The sequence below is a fragment of the Hippopotamus amphibius genome, chromosome 16 (assembly GCF_030028045.1).
Source record: "Hippopotamus amphibius kiboko isolate mHipAmp2 chromosome 16, mHipAmp2.hap2, whole genome shotgun sequence".
Classification (NCBI taxonomy): Eukaryota; Metazoa; Chordata; class Mammalia; order Artiodactyla; family Hippopotamidae; genus Hippopotamus; species Hippopotamus amphibius.
Window position 1 is genome coordinate 58,018,940 of NC_080201.1, and position 26,237 is coordinate 58,045,176.

Below are 26,237 nucleotides of genomic sequence, written 5' to 3' on the forward strand. Positions count from 1 at the left end.
ACGTGACCAGGGGCGTGCAGCGGCCGCCCGGGAGGACCCGGCGAGAGGCGGCGGCGGGAGCGGCGGTGATGGACGGGTCCGGGGAGCAACCCAGAGGCGGGGGTGAGGCGGGAGGCGGACGGGCGGGAGGAGGGCGAGCCCCTCGCCGGCCGACCCCACGATCTCTCCTGTCGGTATGGGGCCGTGCGATCGCCAAGCACTCTGGGGCAGAAACTCCCGGATCCGGCGCTGCCAGCCTCCACCCACACCCTCCCCGGGCGTCCCGGGCTCTCTGGCCTCCGCGTCCCAATCCCTTACTGTCTGGCGCTCTCGGACCCTCGAGAAGCTGGAGAACCCCATAATCCAAGCCCCTGGGGCAGGCCCGGGCTTGTCGCCGGCACCACTTCCTGGTGGGAGGGGCGGGTCTCCCCTCAGTCCCCTCAGTCCCCTCAGGCCAGGGGTTTGGATGCATGAAGTGTTCCCTCAGCCTCCTCCCCCGGGATGATACAGGCCCAGGACCACTGCCTCTTTCTCCATCAAGGACTCAGTTGCCTGGGGCCTCAGTCACTTTATCTACCTGGGACCCAGCAATGCAGGGCCCCCTAGCGTTGTCCTCCCTCAGGGGTCATGAGCCACTCCAGTTCCCTGGATCCCAAGACCCAAGAGTCCCGGCACCTCTTCCTTCCTTTCTCCTCTAGGGCCCACCAGCTCTGAGCAGATCATGAAGACAGGGGCCCTTTTGCTTCAGGGGTGAGTTTGAGGGCTGATTATTGCAGAGCGAATTTGAGGAGCGAGGCCCCATTCTGATTCTGCATCCCATGCAACTCCATTTCCACTCTAGTTTCATCCAGGATCGAGCAGGGCGGATGGGGGGAGAGACACCCGAGCTGGGCCTGGAGCAGGCGCCCCAGGATGCATCCACCAAGAAGCTGAGCGAGTGTCTCAAGCGCATTGGAGATGAACTGGACAGTAACATGGAGTTGCAGAGGTGTGGCCCCTGGGACCCAGGAGTCCAGCCAGTGGGCCCCTTCTCCCTCAGAACCCAAGAGTCCCAGCTCCCAAACCCCGCTTGCCCTGGGAGCCTGGAGTCCAGGTCCACAGCCCCCTTTTCCCTCAGACCCAGGGGTCCATGGCCCCACCACTCAACTCGGCACTCTGGACTCCCAACCCTCCCCTGCCCTAGGATCTTGAAACCCTCCTTCAGGGTGTCATTTTCTCCAATTTCCTCAATGTCCATCTTGTGGCTTTCCCCCATGATAGCCTCTTTTGGTTTCAGCCTGGCTCAGGCCTGTTTCCTTATCTTTGGTATGGGATGAACACCAGAGTTTCCACACTCTGCCTGATCCTCCCTGTCTAGCACTGGCTCTCCTCTCTCCTGCAGGATGATCGCGGCCGTGGACACAGACTCCCCTCGAGAGGTCTTTTTCCGAGTGGCGGCCGAAATGTTTTCCGATGGCAACTTCAACTGGGGCCGGGTCGTTGCCCTTTTCTACTTTGCCAGCAAACTGGTGCTCAAGGTGGGCGGCTGCAGGGCCCTGATCCCGGGGAGGCTCCCCTCAGACCTATGAGGACCTGGGAGTCATGAGGTCAACCCCTGTGGCAGCCCAGTAACCACAGAGGGAATGGAGAGAGACAGCTATGGGCCATTTATCTGCTTTTTCATTCATTTATTCATTCAACAAACATTTATTGGGCCTATAATGTGTGCGACCTGTGCTCGGCACCCAAGACACAGCATGGAATAGAACAGGCTAGGGCCCTGCTCTCAGGGAGCCCACATCGTAGTAGGCTGAGTGAAGTAAACTAGGGTGATGCGATTGAGCAGAGTGGTCAGGAAAGACTTCTATGAGGAGGTGACATTAAAGCCAAAGTTGGAATGACAAGAAAGATGCAAGGATATATAAAGATGGGGGAAAAGGTATCCAGTAGAGGGCACAGCAAATGCAAAGGCCCTGAGGTAGGACCAAGCCTGGTGTGTTGAGGGCAATGAGGAGCCCCATGTGGTTAGAACAGAGTGAGGAGGGAGAGAAGGTGAGAGATGAGGGCAGATTGCGAGGGGTCTTGTGGGCCATTGTATAGACTAGCTTTACTCTGAGTGCAAGGGGAGTGACTGGCTGGTTTTAAACAAGAGTGAGGTGACCTGATTTATAAATAGAAAAGACTTTTCCAGCAAGGATAGCAAAATGTTCATTGTAGAATCTAGGTTGTGTGTATAGGCCTGTTCACTGTGAAATTTTCTTAACTTTTCTCTCTGAAGATTCTCGTGATAAAATATTGGGGGAGGGGAAGCCCAGCAAATTATTTTGGCCATTGCGGGTAGAAAAAAGGATCATGGGGCACAAGGACAAAAACTGGGAAGCTGATGAAGGGGTACCTATGATAGTCCTGGCGAACAGATGACTGACCTGGAGTCAGGTGGCAGCAGTGGAGGTGGGGAAGTAGATTTCTTGATGTGTTTGCAAGATTGAGCTGATGGGGCTTGAATGTTAGAGGTGAGGGGGACAGCCGTCAGGGTGATGGTAGGGCTGCATATGGAGCTAAGGACAACAGGTGAGAAGAAGCGAGATAGGGAGGCTTAGGGAGTTAAAGAGCAGGTGTCAGGCCTTACCTGGTCTGAAGGTCGGAAAGCCCTCTCTGCAGAAGTGACATTAGAGCTGAGCTTTGAGGGATGAGTGAAAATTCCCTTGGTTGAAGCCCACTGAGGCAGAAGAATCAGCATGTGCAAAGGTCCTGAAGCAGGTTAAGAATCTGGTGGGAAAGAAGAGGAAAGTTGGAATGCCATCAGGTCAGAGCCTTTACACAGGGCCTTGTGAGCCAAGATATGTTTTTGAGTTTTTAATCCCAGAGGCACTGGGGAGCCATAGATGGTTTGTGAGCAGGGCGCTTGACAGTGATGAGATCCACTTTACACTTTATGAAGCTCATTCTGACTGTGAGTGGAAAAGAGACTGCAGAAGGGCAGGAGCGGACGCAGAGAGTTGAGAAAGGAGACTGGAGGCCACGGCCCCAGGCAGTGGGGACAAGGCTCAGACCCTAAGGTCCATCCCACTCCCCACAGGCCCTGTGCACCAAGGTGCCCCAGCTGATCAGGACCATCATGGGCTGGACATTGGACTTTCTTCGAGAGCGGCTGCTGGGCTGGATCCAGGACCAGGGTGGTTGGGTGAGGCCCTTAACCCCACTCTCTCCCCCTACTCCTCTGGGACCCCTGGGCCTTCCTGAGCCCACCACAGTGGTGCCTCCCCTCCCCATTTTCAGATCATCAGATATGCTCTGTGTTTTCTTATATGTCTGATCAATGCCTGATTCATATGGAGCTCACTGACCTCTCTATGACCCTTGACCTCCTGGTGACCTCTGACCTCCTGGTGACCCCTGACCTGACTGGTACCTTCTGACCCCTCTGGTGCCTCCACTTCCTCTGGAATCCCTCAAGTTCTATGATAACCCTTTGCCTCCCAAGTCTTTAGTACCATTCATCTTAGGACCTTGCCCCACTCATGCCCTCTGATCCTTCCCTGACCCATGTCCTGGCCCAGGGGCTGCCCCTTGGCTGAGTTGCTGACGTGCCTGATGTCCCTTCCCAGGACGGCCTCCTCTCCTACTTTGGGACACCCACGTGGCAGACAGTGACCATCCTTGTGGCCGGAGTGCTCACCGCCTCACTCACCATCTGGAAGAAGATGGGATAAGGCCACCAGCTGCCTTGGACTGTGTCTTTTCTGCATAAATTATGGCATTTTGGGAGAGGGGTGGGGATTGGGGGCCATGGGTGTTTTTCTTACTTTTGTAATTATTGGGGTGGGGCAGGGTAGGGAGGAGTGGTCTCGGGGAGGGCGGGGGGCAATAAACCTCTTTCGGGCCACACTTTGGAGTCTGAGTCACTGAGCCCACTTCCTGGCTGTCGCAGGAGACCAGGCTTCACGTGCTGACACATCCTTTGCTGAGGGTACCAGGTGCCCTGTGTCGGTGGGTGGTGAGTGAAGTCCTGGCCCTGCCCTCAGGGAAGCCACAGTCCTGAGGGGAACTGAGGCACCTTCAGATCACTTGTGTGTCCTGTGTCACAGTCTAGGGTATTGTGTTGGAGGCCGCACTGGGCCAGGCCCAAGCCCAGCAGAGGAGCCTGGCGTGGGGGTGGGGGTGGGGGTGGGGATCAGGGTAGCAGGGTGCAAAGCAGGCCTCCCGGACCCCCCGGGAACTAGGGCCTGGAAGCTTCTACCACATGGGACCACAAGAAGTTGCGCATTTACTGAGGTGGAGAAATGGGGAAGAAGGCGCTGGGGCAGAACTTGGGAGGACTAGGAGAGCAGGGGAGGACTAGGAGAGCAGGGGAGGGCTCTGGAGCCTTTTGGGGAAGCCCCTGGTGGTTGGACGACTGAGCAGGCTAGAGAGAGGGTCCAAGGGAGACTCCGGAGGAGGCCTGAGCTTGAGCTGTGTGGCCGGAGAGGAGGGACACATCCTGGGGCCAGGGGCTGGAGGAGGAGTCTGGGGTCTGGCCTGTAACTGGGAGGGGCCCTCCAGGAGAGGAGCAGCCCCTGGGAAGAAAAATGCTGAGCTCAGAAAGAGGCACCGTAGATGGAGGCACAGAAGGGGAATCAAAAAAGGGGATTACAGAGAATAAGGGCATGTGGAGAGTCACAGCTGGTTGTCACCTCACTGGCTCTCTGTCCCCCTGTGTGTCTGTCTTTGTCTCTGTTCCCCTCTCTCTGGGTCTTTCTGTCCCCTTCTCTGTCTCTGTTCCTGTCTGTCTCTGTCCCTGTCTCTCTTTGTCTCTGTCCCTCTCTGGGTCTTTGCCACTCTCTTGGGCTCTTTCTGCCCCCCCCCATTCCCTCCCCCTCATCCAACCTTCCTTCTTCAGATCTTTATCTCACCCCTTCTCCCTCCACCTGTAAGCACTTTCCAGGTCACCTCTCCTTTAGCCCAAGACTAAAGGTCTTTGGACTGAGGTATGAAATTTGGTGAATGAGTAACTAAGGACCCATTGTGACTGTGTGCCTGGGGCAACTGCCCCTCCCCCAGAGACTTTCCCTAGAGACACCCAGTGGGGGGGGGGGGATATGTCAGTTAAGATAGCAGTGAGGGGAGACTGAGTCACCACCCAGAGAGAAGGGACAATATGGCCACAGGCGGGAGCCCAGGGAAACCATCAAGGGAACTAAAAAGACTGTAAGACTCCGAGACAAAGCATACTCAAGGCAGCACCTTGGGGCAGGCGGCCAGCCCTGGGGCCCAGGCAGACTGCAATCCACCCCAAGGAGATGAGGTCAGAGAGCGGGCTCCACCCTGCCCCCCTGCCGGAGCCCCTTCTCGAGCTGACTTCAGCATGACTCAGCATAGCTGCTCTGCTGGCCACTGGCCCAGACACCTCCTGAGGACCCCAGATACTGGCCTGGCTGGCATCCCCTTGATCAGGGGGTACCCTGCCCAGGCTGCTTGGAGAGGCTTCTCTGCAAGTCGGGTCCTCACCTCTGCCCCTAACGCCCCAGCGGCTTCAGTTTCCCTGCCCCAGCCCACCAGTTGCCTCCATTAGGGCACTTAATAGGGTCAAAGTCCTGTTCACCCTACAACCAGGAGCTCCTTGAAGGCAGAGTCCTGGTGTGAGTCAGCTCTGCCACTCAGGCACTAGCTGGGACCAGACACAATTTTAAAATGTCCATTGGTTAAAGGCAGACATCCCATTCCCAGGTCCCCAGACCCTCCTCGTTTCCCCAGGACCCAGCGCTTCTCTGTGATCTTGAAGGAGCACGTGTCGGATAAGACAGAGACAATTTAAGAGAGACTGCCTAAGAGCCAAGAATTCCCAGTCTCTGGCTGCCTTCAAAATAATCGCCAGAAGTGCAGCCTCGGAGAGAGACCCCCACCCCGCCAAAGCTCTGGTGTTATTTCACCCCTCCCCATCTTAGCTTCCAGAAAAAGTGGGCCCCTGAAATAGCGCCGAGGTATCACAAGTGGCCCAGACAATCTTTCGAGGACTCCAAAGGGCTCTCCAAGACTCCCGACCTCTTTAAAAAGCCCCTATTAGGCTTCTGGAAACATCTGTATCCCCCACTCCAGGGCTGAACCCCAGGGCTCTACAATTGTCCTTCTAATCCTGCAGATCACTTCAAGAGCCCCAGGAAGTTTCCAGAAAAATATGGATTTCCATTGTGAACTCTAAAGTTACAGAAACTCCCCCCACCTTTGAACCCCAGGGCTCCAAGTCCTCCCTGAGAGAGACCCAAGGTTCCAGAAATAACATCTCACAGCCTTCCAAACTTCTCAATGATCCTGGTACCCCCTTATCTGCTAGAGCAAACCACCGTCATCTGGAGGTTTCCGCACCTCTGAGGAACACCCCCCAGGGTTCCAGTAAAGTCCGTGCCCTGAATCCAATCTACTTTCCTGGGACACCCCCAGGACCCAGGGATCATTATTTTCCAGTGTTCCCAGTGTCCTCATTAGTCTTTCACCTACCAGAGAGTCCCCCCAGAAGCCCTTGACGTCCCAGAATTAGTCAGAGGGCCCCTGTACCCCGCGAAGCCACCCACCCCCGGCCAATTCCCCATTTCACAACATCTGCCTATAAGCGCGTGACTTCCCCACCTCTGGGCGGGGTGGGGGTGCGGTGGGGGGGGGGGGGTCGGGAGTCCTATCTGCGGCTGATTGGTCACGCGCGGGCTCCAGGCCCCGCCTCCCACCACCGTTGATTGGCCGCGTCCTCTCCCTGACCGTCCCACTTCCGAGGGCCCGCGCGCTATAAAAGAAGCCGCCAGCCCCAGCCTTCTCAGTGCGCCCGGCGGTCCCTCGGATCTGTCTCTTGCTTCAACAGTGTTTGGACGGAACAGACCCAGGGACGCCCCTTGCTCCAGCCTCCGACCACCCTCCAACCTTTTTTCCAGTCGCAACGTTCGGAGTCGGCCACTCAGCTATCCTCGGTCACCGGGACCAGCCAACACCACTTTTTGAGCTTAGCTCATTACCGATCAACCATGGCCTCCCAGATTCGTCAGAATTATTCCACCGAGGTGGAGGCTGCCGTCAACCGCCTGTTCAACTTGCATCTGCAGGCCTCCTACACCTACCTCTCTCTGGTGAGGGTCCCCAGGACGCCCCCAGCCCAAGTTTCCCTCAGCTGCGCACCTCCGGCCCTCTGCGCACGCGCTGGCGGTCTTTGTCCCGCTGGATAGTCAGAAGGCGGAGTCCGCACCCCGGCCTCGCCTCCTGCTAACCTTTGTTCCCGCCATCTCTTCCCGCAGGGCTTCTATTTCGACCGCGACGATGTGGCTCTGGAGGGCGTGGGCCACTTTTTCCGCGAATTGGCCGAGGAGAAGCGCGAGGGCGCCGAGCGTCTCTTGAAAATGCAAAACCAGCGCGGTGGCCGCGCCTTCTTCCAGGACGTGAAGGTAAATAGTGTGTGGGCAGCGCACTACGTCTCCCAATAGTCCCTGCGCTAGAGACCCGTTGACCGTAGCGGTTTAGGCATCGCGTAGGCTTCTGGGAGGTTGAGTTAGTCTTGTGTGGGTTGTTTACTACGGCTGGAAATGGAGGCGCACCAAGTTCCCCCAAGACGTGGCGGTCCAGAACGCAGCGTGTAGTATCGTGGGACGTGTAGTTTTAGGACGCTGGAGATGGTAGGTACAATCTCTTAGAGGTCCCCCCTCCCCGGCTAAGCCCTTTACTCCCGCAACTACTGGAAAATGAGTTTTTAGTCCTTTTCAGAGTGTGTGGCTAGTACTGAGCTGTTTTTGTTTTCGGTATAGAAGCCATCTCAAGATGAATGGGGTAAAACCCAGGACGCTATGGAAGCCGCCATGCTCCTGGAGAAGAACCTGAACCAGGCCCTTTTGGATCTGCATGCCCTGGGTTCTGCCCGCGCAGACCCCCACGTAAGTATCTCCATTCATGTCTGCCCATCCTAAGAGGTTCCCTGGAGTGATGCTTATGTAGTAATTAAGCATTGGCCTCATTTGATTGGGGAGATTTCCTTCTGAGCCTCCTCCTCCCATCTGTCACATTGTCAGATCTGTAAGTGGCAACATTTTCTCTTTTATCTCGTAGCTCTGTGACTTCCTGGAGAACCACTTCCTAGATGAGGAGGTGAAACTCATCAAGAAGATGGGTGACCATCTGACCAACCTCCGCAGGCTGGGTGGTCCCCAGGCTGGGCTGGGCGAGTATCTCTTCGAAAGGCTCACTCTCAAGCACGACTAGGAGCCTCCGGAGCCCAGCGGCCTTGGAGGAGCCCCTTTGGTGTCAGGGCTGCTGCCTGAAGCCCCTCTCTGCAGCCACTAGGCAGCTTTTTAACCACCTGGACCCCTCTCCCAAGCCTTGGACCAAATGGAAACAATAAAGCTTTTTGCAGCAACTTACGGTTTTGTGTGTTTGTGTGTGTTGTGGGGAAAAAAGGTGGGATCTATCTTCACGTTCTGGCTGGACTGGGCTGGCAGGGAGAGAGGAGTTGGCACTCTACTTCTAAGGCATAACACCTGTGGGGTGTTGAAGTAGTGGGTTCTCTGCTTTGCCAGGCTGTTAACTGCCCCTCTTAAGATGATAGAGCCCAGACTCCATGGAGAATCTAGTAAGACCTGTGGTCAGCAGTGGGGAGCAGACAGCTGTTGAAGAGATCACTAACTAGAAACAAGTTCAGATGAATTATGTTGTCAGGCACTTGCCAAACTCTGAAAGTATTGTCTCTGGCTCAGTTTTGGGAGGCTAAGTAGAATTGTGAACTCCTTTATATGGGTGAGTTGAGACAATTGCTGTGTAAATTATCCACGGTAACCAGGAGGCACACCCAGGCCTGACCTTCAGAGGTTGCTTGTCACAGGTGTGGAATTCAAGGCACATGATAGGTAGGACCCCACACGTGGGTCTGAGCAGCTGAGAGCATGTGATGTGCAAGAGGTGCTGAGCTAGGGGTTCGGGGCTCAGCACAGAAACAGGATGTGAAATTGTCCAAATGGGAACTCAAGAAGCTTTAAGATGACTTAGCAGGGGCTGGTGTCAGCTCTGACCCTCTACCCCTATCCTGTTTTTGGTAGAGGAATGTAGGAGGAAATGGTTGCTGGACATCTGTTCTTTTGTCTACTCAGCCCCACGCCCCTCCTGCTGGTAATTCTGGTGGGGGCAGGGACTTCTGGGTGTCTGTTGCAAACACTGGCTAACAGGAGGATGATCACAAGTCCAAATGCAAACAATCAGAGCTTTCTACTCCCCCGAAAAGCGACTGGTTCAGAGATGGCACATGTGGCCTAGAGAAGATTCGAACCGAAAGATTGTTTTCCAAAAATAGTCATCCAGGAGACTGTAGGCCCAAAGTCCAGAGGCCACAGAGTCCTAGCAACATGCTCTAAGCTAGTGCTGTCCAACAGAACTTTTCGCAATGATGGAAATGTTCTGTATCTGCACTGTCCAATAGGGTAGCCATGGGCCATATGTGGCCACAGTGGCTATTGAGCCTTTGCAAATGGCTAGTGCTACTGAGGAATTTAATTAAATGTAAATAGCCACATATGGCTCATGGCTACCCTCTGGATCCTTTTTCCAGGGGCAGCCCCTTCTGCCAAAGAGCTTGAGACAACTTTGCCACTTGCAAGTCAAGTCAAAAACAAGAGAGTTACCTTCCTTTGCAGTAACACTGGAATCCAATGGCAATCCAGGTGTCTAAGACAACAGAATGATACAAGGGAACTGGGACCCAGCAGTGGGCAGGGGGAGGAATAGGAGGTAAAGAGGGAGGGAAGGAAGAGGACAGCAGGGCCAGGACTGAGGCCCACCAAGCCCTCACGTCAGACTACACCTGAGATTCTTAAATATAGATGTATTTTTTCATCTCTGGACACACTTCAATCACACCCCTCTGGCCCTTCCCCACCCAACCGCAAACCAAGTGCAGCAGACACAGCACAGCACACGTGAGGGGCCCCTCCCTTCACCAAAGCTGGGGGCTGGGCACAGCTTGGGGATGGAAGAGCCTCGAGGTAAATAAGGGCGTTTCTAGAATCCAATGAGCTGAGTTGTAGACCAGGGGGAAGGGGCCAGGATGCAGCACAGTGGCGGGGTTCTAGATTTGGCACCTGGGACCTAGAACCCAGTGGTTTCATGGTGGGTCTAGCGGTTGGGGGTTATGTGTGGGGGGTGCTGGGGAAGACAGCCAGTTGTCCTCAGCAGAGGGATTCCCTGGAGGGAGCAGGAGTCTAGAGATACAGGAAAGAGTTCAGACTCAGGGAAAGAGTAGGGTCTGGTCCAGAAAAGGCCAGAAAGGCATCTAGACCAAGACTGCGTGTTCTCCAGTAGGAATGAGAAACCAAGTGGTTCTGCCCCCGCTTGCTTGGCCAAAGTGCGGAGGAAAGAGGAAAGCAGGGGTGGAGGGGTCCTCTGGGCAGAGCCGGACACCCCAGGGAGGGCTAAGCAGAATAAACACCAGTGCACTGGCCTGGAGCCTGAGTTCTGGAGTTGAGATGGAGGACCTGCATTCAGTTAAGTCCCTGAAAGTGCCCCAGCTGTAGACTTGATTGTCTCATTAGCAGGGACGCCACGTGGTTTCTAGCACTTGGCTGCCCCGGCCAGGCCTGAGAATGGCAGGCTCTGTATGTTGTAGAATTAGAAAACCGCCCCAGCATAAAAGGCAACAGAGCAGGTTTCTGAAAACCTCTGGCACCACGGCAGGGTAATGGCAGATTCCTGGCCTCTGGCACTGCCTGGGGGACTCCAGGGCACAGATTATGCATTCTGGAACCCAAGAAAGGCACGGAGTTGCAGATTCTGGAGTGTTAGGGATTCCGAGAGAGGAGCTAGAGGGGCTGGAGTGTATGGCAGACGGGGCAGGGCTGTGGACCCCACAGAGCCTTGGGGATCTGGAGTGGAGTCTAGGGACAGCGCTATTCTGCATCCACCTTCTGGATTAAGGGAGGCAGAGTTGGCGGAGAGAGTGGGGGGCAGGGGGCTTAGTTGCGCTCCTCACCCAGGGAGCTGGCGGGGCTGAGAGGCTCGCTGGGGGTGCTGACTGAGCTGGAGGGTGCTGTGTCCACCGAGCCGCGCTTGCTCCCGGTGGAAGAGGTGCAGGAGGCGCGACGCGGCCACTCGGGAGCACGGATATTGCGCCGGTCCTTGGCGGCCTCCTCGTCCTCGTCGTAGCGCTCGCCATCTTCATCGGGTGGTATGTCGCGGGGCTCCTCCTCATCCTCGCTCTGGTGTGGGCTGGAGTGTCGCGACAGCGAGGGCGATGGTGGCACCGAGGCTGGCCGTGGGTAGCGGTAGCCCTGGGTCTGCGTACGGAGGTGTGGGCACAAGAGTGAGCAGAGGCCTCTACAGCCTGCCTGGGCGTCCAGCATCCCTGAGGCCTTGACTCCATGAGGGACCCTCCACCTCACCCCGCCCCCCCTTGTAGCTCCTGGCCCGCGAGAGAGACCCCGGGTCCACTTACCGCGTCAGCCTCGTGGGGCTCATAGGTGAAGTGTTCTGGAAAAGCCTTGGCCAGAGCCATGTGGCGCGCGGACATGTAGTACTTGTTGGGGGGAAAGAAGGGGAGCGGGCATCAGGCGGCAGGAGCCGGACCCCGCCCCCGGCAGATTTGGAGGCAGGGTGAACCCTGGCTACACCTTTTATGCAGATGAACAGACCGTTCGGTGGTTTCCAGTTGGCCCCTCTGCCAATCAGCCATCTTTCAGGCTCCACCCCTTATGTAGACAAGCAGAGCTGTGAATGGGCAGTCTTTGAGCCATACCCCATTAGCAGGGGCGGAATTCTCCAGCCAGGTACCTCTTTGGCCACACCCTTATGCAAATAGCAAACGTCCAACCCCGGCGGTCTGACAGTCTGGAAGTTGATTAGTTTCTTAAAGGGACAGCAAGCGTTACAAATGGGAAGAGACCGTGTCCTTTGCTCCAGCTTTCGAGGCTTGGGGAATCAGAGACCAAGAGCCAGAAGTGACTGATTCACCAGCAGAGGACAGGGAGGGAAGTTATACCCGGCCTAGGTATTTCCAGTCCAGAAGGTCAGAGAGGCGCTCCGTGCGGTTCCGCTGGATAATGCGCTGCCGTCGGCTCTGCTGGCAGAAACTGTAGAGGAAGGAGGTGAGCTGCGAGCAGGAATCATCCAGGCTGCGGAACCGCCGGTCCAAAATGTAGATGCCTGTCGGGGCCAGGACGGAGTCTCAGAAAACAGACTGGGGAAACCTTCATTGTCTCTGGGACTCTGCAGGACGCCTCCTCCCACTGGAACTCAGGAATCCACCCCCTCCTCTTTCAGGAACCCAAGACTCCACGCCCCCCCCGTTCCCAGGATCCAAGAGTCCCGGCTCTCAGTCCGGGCGCTGACCGTAAGCTGAGGGGTCTGCGATGTGTTCCTCCATGAAGCAGCCGAAGCCAGAAAGGTTGGTGGAGACACTGGGGATACCCATAACCGTGCACTCAGCTGCGGGAAGGCGTGAGAAAGGCCCGCTTAGCTTTCCCCTCTTTGTTGCCTTAACTCCCAATAAAAGCCCCAATGGCGCCCTCTATTGGCGCCTTTAATAAGAGCCGGGCGCTGTGCTGAGCAAGTCAGGAACCAGACACACCAGGCTGTGCATTAGGCATGCTAGAATAGCCCCTATTTCTTAGAGGCGAAGCTACGAGGCCTAGAAAAGGGAATTCACTTGCCCGAAGGCCTCAGGGTAAGGAAGAGTCTATAACTGGGTAATAAGGATGCTAATTTATTGACCACGGTACTCTGGGCCAGTGTTTACCATTTTAATTTATCCTCACGACCTATAAGGTACCTCCTTGTGCCAGACTACACTGTTCTGGTTATCATAGCTTCATAGTCTGTTTTGACAAGAGGTAAGACAAGGTCTCTATTACTATCACTGTGTACAGACCACCTACTACACCTCGTTTTCTACCTTAAGAGATGCTGAGAAATGCTTCAAGGAGTTTATTATAATTCTTACATAAGTGTTTCTAAAAACCTCTGTAAGCTGCAAGGGTAGGCACTACATACAACAAGGCTTATGGGAGAAATAGGGTTGGGGCTGGTCACACGAAACCCTTTAACCATTTTGATCATAGATGCAACTGGTCAATTTCCTAATCATGCAAGCACAGTTTAAAAGACTTGTCAAATTTCTCATCACTTAAGAAATACTACAGCAAATGTGGTATTTGCTTTGCCTTAAAAACATATGAAATTGCTTGATTGTTAATGAACCGTGCATTTAGCTGTGGTTGTTGGAGGAACCAAACCGTAGCAAATTGCGAGAAATCACATGTGAACTGACATCGGCCCTCTCATTACTCATCACATGAGGTACTGTGACACAAAAACACATGAACGGACTGTTCCCATTGTTCCTGTTTTGCAAAGGAGGAGCTTGGCGCTCAGGGAGGGCCAGCTCCTTGTCCTGGGGTCATGCCAGACGCTGAACTCACCTGGTGTGTAGCCCCAAGGCTCATAGTAGGAGGGGAAGACCCCAAGGTGGCAGCCACGCACAAACTCCTCATAGTCCACAGGGAGCAGGGGGCTCGTGGAGGAGAGGAACTCTGGGTGAAAAATCACCTGGCAGTGGAAAACAACGGCTGAGCCCGAGCACCTTATTTAGCTACTCCCTGGGGATCCCAGAGTGACCCAGAGAGGTTGAAAACCTTGTCTAAAGCCACACAAAGTCGATGTCAGGACAAAGATTGGAATCCAAGTCTGTCTGCCTCAGAAGCAAAGGTTCTTTCTAAACACTGCAATCCTCTGATAAACTAGGGGAGATGGGGAATGTGAGGCCCAGACTCCACCCCCCATGTCACCCCACCCCCCACCCCGCTCCAAACCCCCCCCACCCCGGCTATGCCCAACCCACCCTGGCCGGTGCCCTCACCTTGACCCTGTCAGCGCTGCTATTGAAGAGGCCAATTCGGCGGATGGTGGTCAAGATAGGGTCCGAGGAGTCGTCCAGCATATTGTGGGTGCACACAGGAGGGAAAGACTGCCGCTGTAGGGGCCACACGTGGGGTGGGGGTCGGGGTCAGGGAAGGGACAGAGGGCTCCCTACTTCCCCATGAGCCATATTCATCCTGGGGATCGAAGGAGACCACAGTTCCCACCAGGTTGTGGAGCAACAAACCCAACAGATTACCAGGAGTTGCAGATTTCCTACTTGGCTCTAGCTGTAAAGGTTTTCTTTTCCCTTTAACCACCATGAGCCGAAAAGAAACTACAATTCCCAGCTGCCTTTGAGCCAGAGCCAGTGTTAACATGCCTCACAGACTGCAGGGAATTGTAGCTATCTTGTTCTGTACTCTGGGCTGTCATCAAAGAAACCCAAAGGGACTGTAACTCCCAGCAGTTGATGGAGGCAGAGACTGTGCCTTTCAGGGGCTGCTTGCTGGAAGTTATATTTCTCTTATGAAGATCCTGGATCTCTTTCTCTCCAAGTTCCTTTTACTCTCCATGCTATATTCTCTCCACCTCCAACCTCAAAAGAGTATCAAAGAAACCATAATTCCCAAAAGTCACTGGAGGAAGACAGAGCTAGTGTGACAGCAGTCCCGGGGGCTGCTGGGATATATAGTTCTTTGCAGCTGTGCCATCATTCCTCTCATTAAAAGATCTACTCATCTTCAGTTTACTGACTCCAGCAGCCCAGGAAACGACAACTCCCAGCAGCCCCATGGCAGAAACATCCTCAGTGAGGCCAACTGCCTTAGGAACTACTGGAAATTATAGTTTGGCCAAAAGCAATTCACACCTTGTTTGTGCAACTTGGCTGTCTTGGTTTCCACTCCCCAGGGTTGGGGGAAATCACCAACCCTGACCACAGGTACCAAAAACGCTTAACTCCAGAAAATACAAAAACTCTAATTCCCAGGAGTCTCTGGGGCAAGGGAAAAGTCAAGGTAGCAGAAAGCCCCAGGGACTGCTGGGAGTTGTAGTTTCTCATTTTGTGACTGCCCATTTTCTCTAAGAGTTCCCATCCACCTAATTAGCCCCAGCTATCTAAAGAAGCTGGGACTTCCTAGGTGGCGCAGTGGTTGAGAATCTGCCTACCAATGCAGGGGACACGGGTTCAATCCCTGCTCCAGGAAGATACCACATGCTGCAGAGCAACTAAGCCCGTGAGTCCCAACTATTGAGCCAGTGCTTTAGAGCCTGTGAGCCACAACTATTGAGCCCATGTGATGCAACTACTGAAGCCCACGTGCCCATGAGCCACAACTATTGAGCCCATGTGATGCAACTACTGAAGCCCATGTGCCCATGAGCCACAACTATTGAGCCCATGTGATGCAACTACTGAAGCCCACGAGCCCAGAGCCTGTGCTCCGCAACAGGAGAAGCCAGGGCAATGAGGAGCCCGTGCACCACAATGAAGAGTAGCCCCCACTCACCGCAACTGAAAAGAAAGCCCACGCACAGCAAAAAAAAAAAAAAGACCCAACACAGCCAATAAAATAAATAAATTAATTAATTAAAAAAAAAATCCGCCTGACAGTGCAGGGGACACGGATTCGATCCCTGCCCAGGAGGATACCACATGCCACGAAGAACTAAGCCCGTGCACCACAACTATTGAGCCTGTGCTCTAGAGCCTGTGAACCACAACTATTGAGCCCGTATGCCGCAACTACAGAGGCCTGCATGCCAAGAGCCCGTGCTCCACAACAAGAGAAGCCACCACAACAAGGAACCCACGCACCACAATGAAGAATAGCCCCCCACTCTCTGAAACTAGAGAAAGCCCGTGTGCAACAACGAAGACCCAATGCAGCCAATAAATAAATAAATAAATATTTTTAAAAAAAGAAAAATAAGCTACAACTCCTGAGGGTATTTGAGGACTAAGACACAACCAGTGGGATAAGAAACAAGCTGCTGAGGGTTTTCAATGTTCTTCAGGGAATAAGTGTCGTGTTTGTTTGGTTGTGCTATGCGGCATGTGGGATCTTAGTTCCCGACCAGGGATAGAACCTGTGCACCCTGCATTTGAAGCAGAGACTTAACCACTGGACTGCCAGGGAAGTCCCGGGAATGAGTGTTTTAGCTAACCTCCTGGTTCTATCCCTAGAGGCCCAACAAAACTACTACTCCCAGCAGTCTCTGGGGGGAAGAGGTAGAGGTAGCACGCAGCAAGGCCCAAGGTCAGCTGGGAGTTGTAGCTCTCTTTTAGTGGCTATCTTGACTTTAAGATCCCTTCCACCTTTTGTTCATGGAGCCCCAAGGGCTCAAAGAAACTACAATTCCCAGCAGCCTCCGTGGCAGGATAAGGTGTGGGAAAGCAGGCTGCCCTAAAGGCTTCCGGGAATTGAAGTTCTACCAGTCAGCTCACGTTCTCCTGACTTCAGAATTGATTCCTTGAGTAAGGGCTGCCAATAAAGCAGAACTCCCAGCCATCTCCGGCGTCACAGCTAACATGGCAGGCTGCTGCCGGGGATGCTGGGAATTGCCATCTCTCAATTCAGGAGTCCAAACCATACCTGCGTGGCAAAGATGGCTCTCTTCATCATAGTGAAGTCCTCCTTGTCCAGCATCTTGTTCATGTCTGGGAGGCTCCCCCTGTAAGGCGAGCAGGGGCATGCATCTGGGAATGGGCGATGAGAGGGTTTAGAGCCCAGGAGGATGCAGGGCTGAGGGCGGGACACTCACACCAGCAAGGATTCATAAAGCTTCCTCCCAAACTTCTCCTTCACTGTGTTGGCCGTATCCCTGGAAGGAGCAGAGTGACAACATTACATATAGACCAGAAGCCATTTATTGTTAGGCTTCTGGGGCAGCTGGGAAGTTGAGGTCTGAGCAGAGAAGCTCTGGGAATTTCTGGCTGGAGGATGGGGACTTGGGGAATAGGCCCTGGAAGGCTCAGATCCCTTGTGCCTTGTATCAGCTGTGTGGCTAGGGACAGGTGCTCTTCCCTCTCTGACTTCAATGACTCATCTGTCAGATGGGGATAAAAATAGAAGCAGCCTCAAAGATTTGCAGTGAGAATCCGATGAGGTCATGACAAAAAGTGCACAGTGCCTGGCACACAGCGAGCCTTCCAGAAATGTCAGCTATTATTAGGACTGCTAGTCCTGGTAGTGGTGACGTAAGCCCCATTTTATAAAAAGGGAAAATTACATCCTGAGAGAGGTAAATGTATGGACACAAGTGCCACCCTACAACTTCATTGACATTTCTCTGTTCAAGGTCCTCTCATAACTCTGGCCCCATTTTCTACCCCATCTCCCTAGGGCACTCTGCTTCAGCCCCACTGGCTTCCTTGCTTTTTCTCAAACATGCCTCAGGACCTTTGCACTTGCTGTACACTCTGCCTGAAATGCTGTTCCCCAGATACCCATAGGGCTTTCTCCCTTGTTTCCTCTCTTGGTCTCTATTTGCAGGTACTTTCTCAGTGTGGCCTGTCCTGACAACCCTGTCTCATATTCCAGTCCTGCCTTTTTTGCCAGAGCACTTCCTATAGAACTTTCTAGAATATGAACTCATGAGGGCAGGGATTTTATCTTTCTGCTTCACAGCTGTGTTCCCAGCGCCTGGAACAGCACCTGGCACACAGTAGGAGCTCAAGGAATAGCTGATGGCTAATGAGTGTCTTTTACAAATAAGGAAACTGAGGCCTGGAGACGGAGAATGGTTTGCCTAAAGTCACAAAGCCAGAGCAGGACAGGGGCATGAGCAGGACTTTGCCAGTTTGATATCAGAGCCCTGGTCATGCTGTCACACTTGTCCTGCCTGCGACTGCAACTTCGTACTGCCCCTGAACTGGAGGCATCTGAAGCAAGTGACTTTGCTAGGAATCGGGTGGGGGACGGGTTGATCATGTTACAGACGACAAAACTGAGACTCCAGGAGAAACAGAAGACCCAAAGCACACAGCTGGGAATGGGGGCGGCAGGGATGCTGGGCCGAGGGCTGCTGACCAAAGCTGCTTGCGCACGGCTTGGCCCTTCAGGGTTTCCACATTGAAATTGTTGGTCCGAGCTGGCATGATGAAGAAGGCGACCACTGTCTGCTCACTGCCATTCACCTGGAGCAGAGGAAAGGGAGGGGTATGCGTCTGTGTGTGTGAGGATCACATCGGAGAAGGCTGAGACCATCCACCCTTTTCCACCCCCCAAGACCACTGGGACCCTGCCATGCCCCTTCATGCCAAGGAGAATTATAGGACAGAGTCAGCATTCTGACTCTCTGATCTTTCTGGGTCCCTACACTCCCATTTTACACATGGGTTTCCCTGCCCCCACCTCCCCGGGTCTCTGTTCTCCCCAGTCATGTACTGATTTTCTCATCCTCCCTTGTGCCTTTACAGCCTAGGCCTTACTCTGAGCAGATAGTTGAGCCGGGCCAAGGCCTCCAGGAAGACGTCAGCCCCCTTATTGGAGAATTCGTAGCGGCCAGCGATAAAGAAGTACAAGGTCTTGTCCAAGTTGAAGTCCAGGTGCCTAAAGAAGTTGCAAGGCAGGGTGAAGCCAAGACCCTCACCCACCAGCCCCAGCCTGGAAACTACAAACCCCAGAAGCCACAGGGTCAGAGAGCATCTTGGGACAGAGGCATCATGGAAACTCCTGGGAACTGTGGTTCTTTTCTCCTCAGATGAGGATTTCCTTAAATACTCAGCCGCTGTTCTGACGCAGAAGAACTCACGAGGTTGAGCCCTCAGCTGTCCCCTCTGTTGGCCCCAGGAGTCTGAGTTCCCAACCCCCTCCTCTCTCAAGACCTAGGCATCTGGCCTACATACCCATAGAAATGGCCCCGCACAAACTCCTGGATTCGAGCCTTGCTCTGAGCATGGAGGTTCTGGAACTCATGCATGGCAGAGAATTTCTTCACATTCAGTCCATTGGGGGTCACGATATCTGGGATTGGGGGAGAAGGTCCCACATTTCATTTCTTCATTTCTTCATTCAGGTCAATGTGGCTGAATGAATAAATGAAGGAAAGACCCCTTTCCTTTCACAATTTCTTTGTTTCAATAGCTCCTCTGTGAGCTTCTGTGGTGACCCAGCTGCCCTGCCACTCAGATACTTTCTTGCCCAATATTGCTTGCTTATGTTCACAAGCCTAACTACAACTCCCATCAGCCGCGGTGAATGGCTAACCAGACAGGGAACAGAGCAACATCAGGGTTTCTGGGAGTTGCAGTTCTTTTGTTTCCCCTATGCCACCCTGAGCTGGGGGAATGCGCCAATGTCCTCGTCCTGCTTCTCTACCTTCAAGCCTCTTTTAGGGCCCCAATCATTTCCTAGTCTCATAGAAATTAAAGCATATCAGTAAAAAACTATAACCCCCATCAACTCCTGGGGCAAAATTCCAGGAATATAAGGAGCTGATCAGCCCAAGGTCTTCTGGGAGTTGTAGTTCTCACCTTATACCCAATGAGAATGGATGCTATAGTTTGGAACGAATAGCTGGTTCCAACACTGCCTTTCTCAAAAACAAAATCCAAGGAAACTCTTTCCTCTTTCAGAAGACCAATATTTACATTAGCCAATAACAGAATTTTACCAAGCCTGAAATTAAAGAAATTACACCTCCCATTAGCCTCTAGGGCAGGGGTCTCCAACCAGTACCAGTCTGTGGTCTGTTAGGAACTGGGCCGCACAGCAGGAGGTGAGCTGCAGGAGAGCGAGAGAAGCTTCATCTGTATTTACAGCTGCTCCCCATCACTCACATTACCTTCTGAGCTCTGCCTCCTGTCAGATCAGCAGTGGCATCAGATTCTCATAGGAACAGGAACCCTACTGTGAACTGCGCATTTGAGGGATCTAGGTTGCGCGCTCCTTATGAGAATCTAATGCCTGATGATCTGAGATGGAGCTTCGGGTGTCACTGTCTCCCATCACCCCAGATGGGACCAAGTAGTTGCAGAAAAACAAGCTCAGGGCTGCCACTGATTCTGCATTATGGTGAGTTGTATAATTATTTCATTACGTATCACAATGTAACTATAATAGAAATAAAGTGCACAATAAATGTTATGCACTTGAATCATCCCAAACCCCCTCCCCTGCCCCCACCTCCCCGCCCCCCTCCGTGGGAAAACTGTCTTTTACAAAACCGGTCCCTGGTACCAAAAAGGTTGGGAACCGCTGCTCTAGGGCATTCAGCCAGGCAGCTTCATAGCAGGTCACCAACCCAGAGCCTTCTGGGAGTTGTAGTTCTCTGCTCTTTACAGCAAAAGCATTGGTATAGACCTTGACACAGACGACCTCATTTATGTGTACGGACCCCAGCCTATCTCCTACCTGGTTTCCTTTTGAGTAGGTGCTGAGCTTCAATGGCAGTAATCTGGGACACGGTAGTGAAGACATGAGCGCAGTGGGCTGCTGCCCGCTCCATGCAGTAGCGGTGATAGATTTGCCTCTCACCTGCTTCCTTGTCCACGTTGAACTGGGCAGGGAGGGAGGGCAATCAGGTTAGAAGAATTGGGAAGAAGACAGGAGGTCCAGACTCCAGGGTCTTAGGGGAGATTGGGCCTGCACGCTGGACTTCCAGGGGAGGCAAGAGGAGGGAGCTGGGGACTTGGACTCCTGGGTCCTGGGGGAAGAGAGAATTTGATCCCCTTGGGCTTCACAGACAGCTTTGGAATATCCTGAAATATCGGCAACCCCCATCTTCCACTCTCCCAGCTCACATTCTCCAGGTTGTTGTAGAAGTCCACAGCACCAGCACACAGGTATCGCCCCAGCAGTGTGGCGTGGGTGGTGAAGATGGTAGCCACGGGCAGCCGCCGGGCACGGCATAAGCAGAGCCCCACGCCTGCTAACCACTCGTGGAAGTGTGCAACCACGTGTGGCTTCTCCTCGCTCTGGGCCAGGAACTGTGGGGCAACAGGGACAGGACCACGTGTCTCCATTACGTTGTGAAGACAACCAGTGATCCCCAATGTGGACGAGGAAGCAGGGGAGAGGAAAATCTATCCCCACTACCGCACAGAGGGGGTGGTGACCCATTGCAATCCCCATGCGACAAGGAACTCTAAATCCTTAAGGCAGCCAGACTAGCTAACTTCATTCCCAGAGGCCCGATGGGAGCTGTGGGTTTTTTTTTTTTTTTTTGGCCAACCTTCTAAGTCCCAGCCTGGCTGAATTGGAAAGATTGAAGTTTTAGTGTCCCCAAGTCCTGAACGTAATTCCTAGACACCTTTTATGCCAATCAAGAGTAGACCAGTACCCAATACGGGCTGAAGGACTACAACTCCCAGAATGCCCTAGGAACAGCCAGTTCATAAACTGTCTCAGGGTATGGGAAACAAAGTTTCTTGAGCCTTTTAAAACCTAAGAGAGGGTCCGAATTGGGGTTCCTGGTTCTCAGATAGGCTGGGGATTCCGAAACATCCAGCCAGGTTCAGTCAATATCAGATTAGAGAACTACAACTCCCAGAATTCCCTGGGGGTGAGCCCTCCAGTCAAGCTAGCCTCCCTAAGAGCTAATGGCTTAGAATTCCTATAATTGGAAGACTGGAGTGAATGAAGCTGGGGATGGGAACTTGGGTCTCTGAAGAAAGAAGAATCTGGGCCCCTGGATGTCTATGTTCCCAAAGATCAGATCTAATCCTCAGTTTGAAGGACTACAACTCCCAGAATGCTCTGGCATATACCAGTCACCCTCTGGCCACCCAGCCACCCTCTGGCCAGGCACTGATGGCCATTGTGATTTGGGGCCTGCGGTCAAAAGCAGTGACATGGGGACTGGCAGTGGGGCCTACCTCACCCAGGAACCAGGTGGTGAGGAAGCCAAAAAGGACGGCATCGTTGGCCTCCCGGTCGTACCAGGGCACCCCGATGTTGCACGTGTCCCATAGCTCCCCCTTCCAGCGTTCCAGGGCCCAGGCCGAGGCCCCCACATCGAGGAGCACCACCAGGGGGCCCCCCTCGATCAGCCAGCGCCCAAAATACACCTGCGGGGGGACACAGGGAGGCTTAGGGTTTGGGCCACCTGACTCTGGGTGCGGCAGCTGCACCCCTCCCATCCCCAGGGAGATGTCTGAGCTCATGGCCCTGGTGCTTCTACCTTCTGTTTCTGTATCTGCTGCTAATTTCTCACCTGCTGCCTTATTTCTCTATTTGCCATTAGTTATTCCTACCACAATCTTCTCCCATCTCGGCTGCAGCATCTCCCTGTCCCTTGCTTAGTTTCTAAAATGGCTGCCTCCCTTCTCTACTTATAACCCATGTGTGCAAGTCATGTCTCTGTGCCCCGACTGCCTTGTTTTTCCATCCGGCTAATCATTTCTCCAACCTGCTGCCTTGTTTTTGTGTTCGCGGCCACATTTCTCTCACCAACCATCATGCCGTTATCTTTCCTCTCTGCCACTCACTCCTTGTACTGGCCGCTTCTTTTACTATTCTCACTGCCACCTTTCTTCTACTCGCTGCCTTGTTTCCGATCTTTTCACCATGTTTGTCACCCGCTTCCTCTTTTCGTGGCCCATAGGCCCATCTTGTACTCTGCAGCCCCACTTGTTTTCTTTTCTTTTTTTTAATTTATTTATTTATTGGCTGTGTTGGGTCTTTGTTGCTGCACGCAGGCTTTCTCTAGTTGCAGCGAGCAGGGGCTACTCTTTGTTTTGGTGCGCGGGCTCCTCATTGCCGTGGCTTCTCCTGTTGCAGAGCCCGGGCTCTAGGCGCGTGGGCTTCAGTAGTTGTGGCACATGGGCTCAATAGTTGTGGCTCACAGGCGCTAAAGCGCAGGCTCAATAGCTGTGGCACACGCGCTTAGTTGCTCCACAGCATGTGGGATCTTCCTGGAGCAGGGATGGAACCCGTGTCCCCTGCATTGGCAGGCAGATTCTTAACCACTGCGCCACCTAGGAAGCCCTGAAGCCCCATTTCTAACACTGCCCGCCCACTTTCCACACACCAGGGCTACATTTTTCTACCCAATGCCATGTTTCTGAGCCTCGTGGTCCCATTTCAGCCACTGCCATGTTTCATTGATCTGTTGCTTTCCTCCTGAGACTGTGGCCCAGATTCTGGGCCTGCTGCCACAGCTCTATCCAGCTGACAAGCCGTCCTCCTCCTCCCCAACCTGGCTTTTCCTGGCTTTGGGAGCCTGACCCCGGATGCCCTTCCCCCTCCCAGCTGCTGTCTGCCCTTTTGCTGGGGGTGCTATTCTTAGGCCCCCAGCACGTGGACAGCAGCTGCCACGGGGGAGGGACTAGGCTGCCCTAGGGTTCCTTAGGGACACAGTCCCATCTGACTGGACTCCAGACCCCACCCCAAACCAGAAGCTGTGAATGAATGAAGGCAACACCGTACGTCTCCCTCCCGTGCGCTGGCCTGTCTGTAGCTCGGCCCTGCTGCCTTATGGCCCTCTCCCTGGGGGACAGCCACCTCTCTGTCCTCATTCTTCAATCCTCATTGGGTGCCTGGGACTCTCCCCTCCTCTTTTTTTTATTTTCCCCCTCCTGTTTTGAATTCCCGGCTCTGCCCCTGTGAAACTCTGTCCCCTGGGTCTGCCTGCCTACCTCTCCTCTCTTCCTCAATACTCTGTCTTCCTCTCTCCTTCGAGATCCTTCTCTCTAAAACATCGGGCTACCTCTTTTCTGTATCTGGACTCTATCTCCCTATTACTCTAACCACTGGGGCCGCCATCACTTTTGGGGGCGCTTAGCCTCTCTCCATCCGGCTCTCTCCCCGGTCTGCCTGTCCACCTCACTCTGCAAGCATGGCTGTGTTTAGTAATAAAGGTGACGGCGATGGCCACGAGGATAACAGCTCACAGACAGGCCGCCCAAGACACCGATCAGGTGCATGCTGTTAGCGTGGTCACTTGCCAAGGTCACACGGCAGGAAAGCAGAGAAGGTGAATGTGAACTTCAGCTTCCAGAACTCCTGTTCTGGCCTCCTCCTCACCCCAAGCCCTCCTCCCCGTTTTGTCTGGCTGTCCATCTAGCTCTTTTCCTCTCTCTGCATGAGGATCTTGGCCTCTTGGGACCGTCTTTCTGTCTGTCTTGTACCTGCTGTCTGTCTGCCCATTCATCAATGCCTTAGAGCCGGGGGTCCTGCATCTGCCTGAGTGTCTGTCCGTCCTACCTCCTCTGTATCTGCCCGGGGAAAGTACTGGGTCATCCTGAGTTTCCGTCCATGCCTCCCTCTCTCTCTGGGGCTGCCCACCCCCTGCTCCTTCTCCTTCCACTGCCCCCACCCTGCCCTCGGCCGGGCCATGTCCCACCTTGCAACCCTTGCTGTTCATGGAGTCCAGTGTCCTCTTCAGGGCCGGGGTCGGGGGCTCGAGCAGTTCCACCTGGGTCCTCACGCCCTGCTCCGTGTACGGTCCCAGCAGGTAGTAGCTGTCACCCCACTCATCCCCTGTCACCTTCGCCTTTGTCTGTAGCACCGTGTAGATGCCGCCCACTGTGGGCCCAAGTGCGTGAGGGCAGGTGCCTGCCGAGGTCCACAGATCTGGGGCCCGGGGCAGGGCTGGGGGGCCACAGGAGCCCCAGACCTCTGTCTCAGAGGGAAGAGGGGCCTGGGAGCCCACACTTCAGAGTCAGAGGAAGGAGGGGAGAGAGGGTTGATGGAGAGTACTCCTGGGTCTGTGGGAGAAGGGGGCTGGGGTCGGGACTTGGAGAAAGGAGGGTGCTGACTCTGAGAGAAAGGGCTGGGGGCCTGGGCTCCTAAGTGTGAGGGAATTAGGGGCTGGGGCCAAGGAGGACAGGAGCCGACAAGGGTTACCAGGGCTCAGATTCTTGAGTTCCCAGCTTATAGGAGCTGAGTTTCAATTCCCAATCAGGCTCCAGGACACAGTAAGGGAGAATCCCTCTTCATGGCCTCATTTAGGTTCCCACAGTTGCCCAAAAGAAGCCAGAGCTGTCATTCCTCACCCCCTAGGGACTCTGCCGATCTGTCCCCCAGTTCCCTCTCCCCACATAAGGACACAGGCATGCAGGGTCCTGCCCTTCCCAGGACTCCGTTTCAGACCCAGGAGTCTGAGCCTCCAGCCTCCTTACCTCCTGGAGCCTGGGCCCTGGAGATCCATGGCTCTGTGTTCACAGACCTCCTCCCCTTTCTCTCCCAAGACTCAGCAAAGCAAAATCCCAGCACCCTTCCTTCTGTGGAGCTAGACTGTCTAGCTCCTGGGATCCCAGCCCCAGCCTTCTCCAAACCCTGAACCTCAGGCCCTTTGGAGCCAGGAACCCAGACATCCAGGCCCCCAGCCACTCCCATCCCAGGGCCCAGCCCCTGACCAACTTAGGACTTCCCAGCCTTTCCCCATTCCAGTGCGCATGTGTCAGAGGCCACAGACTCCTCTATTCCTAGGAACCCAGAGCTCAGGCCCTCAGAACCCAGGCATCCAGGCCCTAACTCTCTCTCGTCCTAGGATCTAAGAATTAGGGTCTCTGGCCTCCTCACATCTTTACTCTCAAATGACCAGTTCCCCAAAGTCTCCCACCACGATTCATACATCATATCTCCAAGTGGGCTCTCTCCCAAATTCGGAGTTACATCCCAAGACCCTTCCCCCTAGGGCCACAGTTCCGAAGTGCCAATCTTCCCTCCCCCCGCCCCCCGCCCCATCTCCTTCCCTATTGAGGACCCAGGTCTCTGGTCTTTTTCATTTTAGCCCCCTCTCCCCTAGGACCCAGGACCTGGGTTTCCAACCTCCTTTCATCTTAGGCAACTCATCCCCTCCCTCCAGGGCCCAGGAGACAAACTCCAGCCCCTCCCCAAGGACACAGGAGTCACAGGCTCCTTGCCCAGGACCCAAGAGTCATCCCCTGTTACTCTATAGTTCCGGGCCCCCATCCCCGACTGCCCTTCTCGTCCGGGTCCCTCCGCCCGGCGTGCTCACCCTTGTTGGCCACCTCCCAAGCCACCTCGAAGAGCACTGTGTTCTCCAGATCGAATTCATCCTCCCAATCCTCCAGTCCTGGCAGTGAGGACATGGACAAAGTGCGGTTTAGAGGCATGGCCGACGCGGTTAGAGGGCTCCGGGGGCCACAGGTGGGGGCTCCGGAGGTGTCTGAGGAATGCACTGGGCAGGGCGCTGGGCCAGGTAGCTGGTGCCCGACGGGAAGCTTGCAACGCCCTCGGCTTCCTATTGCACGACCGCACCCCCGCCTGGAGCGCTCCGACCGGGGCTGGAGGCGGCCGCAGCGTCACTGAGCACAGTGGGGGATTTTGCAGTGAAACCTTGCGGCCACCAGGAGGCGGTGCCCGCCCCCCGGCCAGCGCCATTGGTCTGCGCCCGGGGGCGGGGCTCCCGTGCCTCCTCATTGGTGGACAGTGTAGCGTTCGCTCGGCCCCGCCACCGCCTTGGCCGTAGATGAGAGCTCTAGAGGGCGCGGCTTGTCGCTGCGCTAGCTGATTGGCCTTCAG

General features: G+C 54.4%; 3 protein-coding genes across 4 annotated transcripts; 2 read left to right on the forward strand and 1 right to left on the reverse strand.

Moving 5' to 3' along the window:
* BAX (BCL2 associated X, apoptosis regulator) lies at positions 1 to 3,772 on the forward strand. The gene is made up of 6 exons (XM_057711196.1): positions 1 to 102; positions 678 to 729; positions 821 to 967; positions 1,361 to 1,496; positions 3,038 to 3,142; positions 3,567 to 3,772. The coding sequence occupies exons 1-6, from the start codon at positions 69 to 71 to the stop codon at positions 3,669 to 3,671; spliced, it is 579 nt and encodes a 192-aa protein (XP_057567179.1). The 5' UTR covers positions 1 to 68; the 3' UTR covers positions 3,672 to 3,772.
* A 2,927-nt stretch (positions 3,773 to 6,699) lies between these two features.
* On the forward strand, positions 6,700 to 8,327 carry FTL (ferritin light chain). Its single transcript, XM_057711197.1, has 4 exons — positions 6,700 to 7,049; positions 7,215 to 7,361; positions 7,719 to 7,844; positions 8,017 to 8,327. Exons 1-4 carry the CDS (start codon positions 6,948 to 6,950, stop codon positions 8,167 to 8,169), a joined length of 528 nt encoding a protein of 175 aa, XP_057567180.1. The 5' UTR covers positions 6,700 to 6,947; the 3' UTR covers positions 8,170 to 8,327.
* A 1,435-nt stretch (positions 8,328 to 9,762) lies between these two features.
* GYS1 (glycogen synthase 1) lies at positions 9,763 to 26,032 on the reverse strand. Of its 2 annotated transcripts, XM_057711194.1 has the most exons (16): positions 25,711 to 26,032; positions 24,091 to 24,272; positions 21,623 to 21,814; positions 20,549 to 20,734; positions 20,160 to 20,304; positions 18,653 to 18,770; positions 18,236 to 18,356; positions 17,835 to 17,941; positions 16,567 to 16,626; positions 16,398 to 16,476; positions 13,802 to 13,915; positions 13,365 to 13,491; positions 12,277 to 12,372; positions 11,927 to 12,090; positions 11,384 to 11,464; positions 9,763 to 11,225 (listed from the first exon to the last, which is right to left on the reverse strand). In XM_057711194.1, exons 1-16 carry the CDS (start codon positions 25,826 to 25,828, stop codon positions 10,905 to 10,907), a joined length of 2,211 nt encoding a protein of 736 aa, XP_057567177.1. In that variant the 5' UTR covers positions 25,829 to 26,032; the 3' UTR covers positions 9,763 to 10,904. The 2 variants fall into 2 exon arrangements, with proteins under 2 accessions (XP_057567177.1, XP_057567178.1); XM_057711195.1 differs by lacking the exon at positions 24,091 to 24,272 and having other exon boundaries at positions 9,772 to 11,225; positions 25,711 to 25,770.
* Between the last annotated feature and the right edge of the window lie 205 nt (positions 26,033 to 26,237).

Excerpts from the sequence above, each read along its gene's own strand:
- BAX (XM_057711196.1), top strand. The coding sequence starts at position 69 with ATGGACGGGTCCGGGGAGCAACCCAGAGGCGGGG. Across the intron at positions 730-820 it reads GGGGCCCTTTTGCTTCAGGG|TTTCATCCAGGATCGAGCAG; the intron begins GTGAGTTTGAGG and ends TTTCCACTCTAG. Across the intron at positions 968-1,360 it reads AGTAACATGGAGTTGCAGAG|GATGATCGCGGCCGTGGACA; the intron begins GTGTGGCCCCTG and ends TCTCTCCTGCAG.
- FTL (XM_057711197.1), top strand. The coding sequence starts at position 6,948 with ATGGCCTCCCAGATTCGTCAGAATTATTCCACCGAGGTGGAGGCTGCC. Across the intron at positions 7,050-7,214 it reads CCTACACCTACCTCTCTCTG|GGCTTCTATTTCGACCGCGA; the intron begins GTGAGGGTCCCC and ends CTCTTCCCGCAG. Across the intron at positions 7,845-8,016 it reads CTGCCCGCGCAGACCCCCAC|CTCTGTGACTTCCTGGAGAA; the intron begins GTAAGTATCTCC and ends TTTATCTCGTAG.
- GYS1 (XM_057711194.1), bottom strand. The coding sequence starts at position 25,828 with ATGCCTCTAAACCGCACTTTGTCCATGTCCTCACTGCCAGGACTGGAG. Across the intron at positions 20,735-21,622 it reads CCACCTGGTTCCTGGGTGAG|TTCCTGGCCCAGAGCGAGGA; the intron begins GTAGGCCCCACT and ends GTTGCCCCACAG. Across the intron at positions 13,492-13,801 it reads GCAGCGCTGACAGGGTCAAG|GTGATTTTTCACCCAGAGTT; the intron begins GTGAGGGCACCG and ends TTCCACTGCCAG.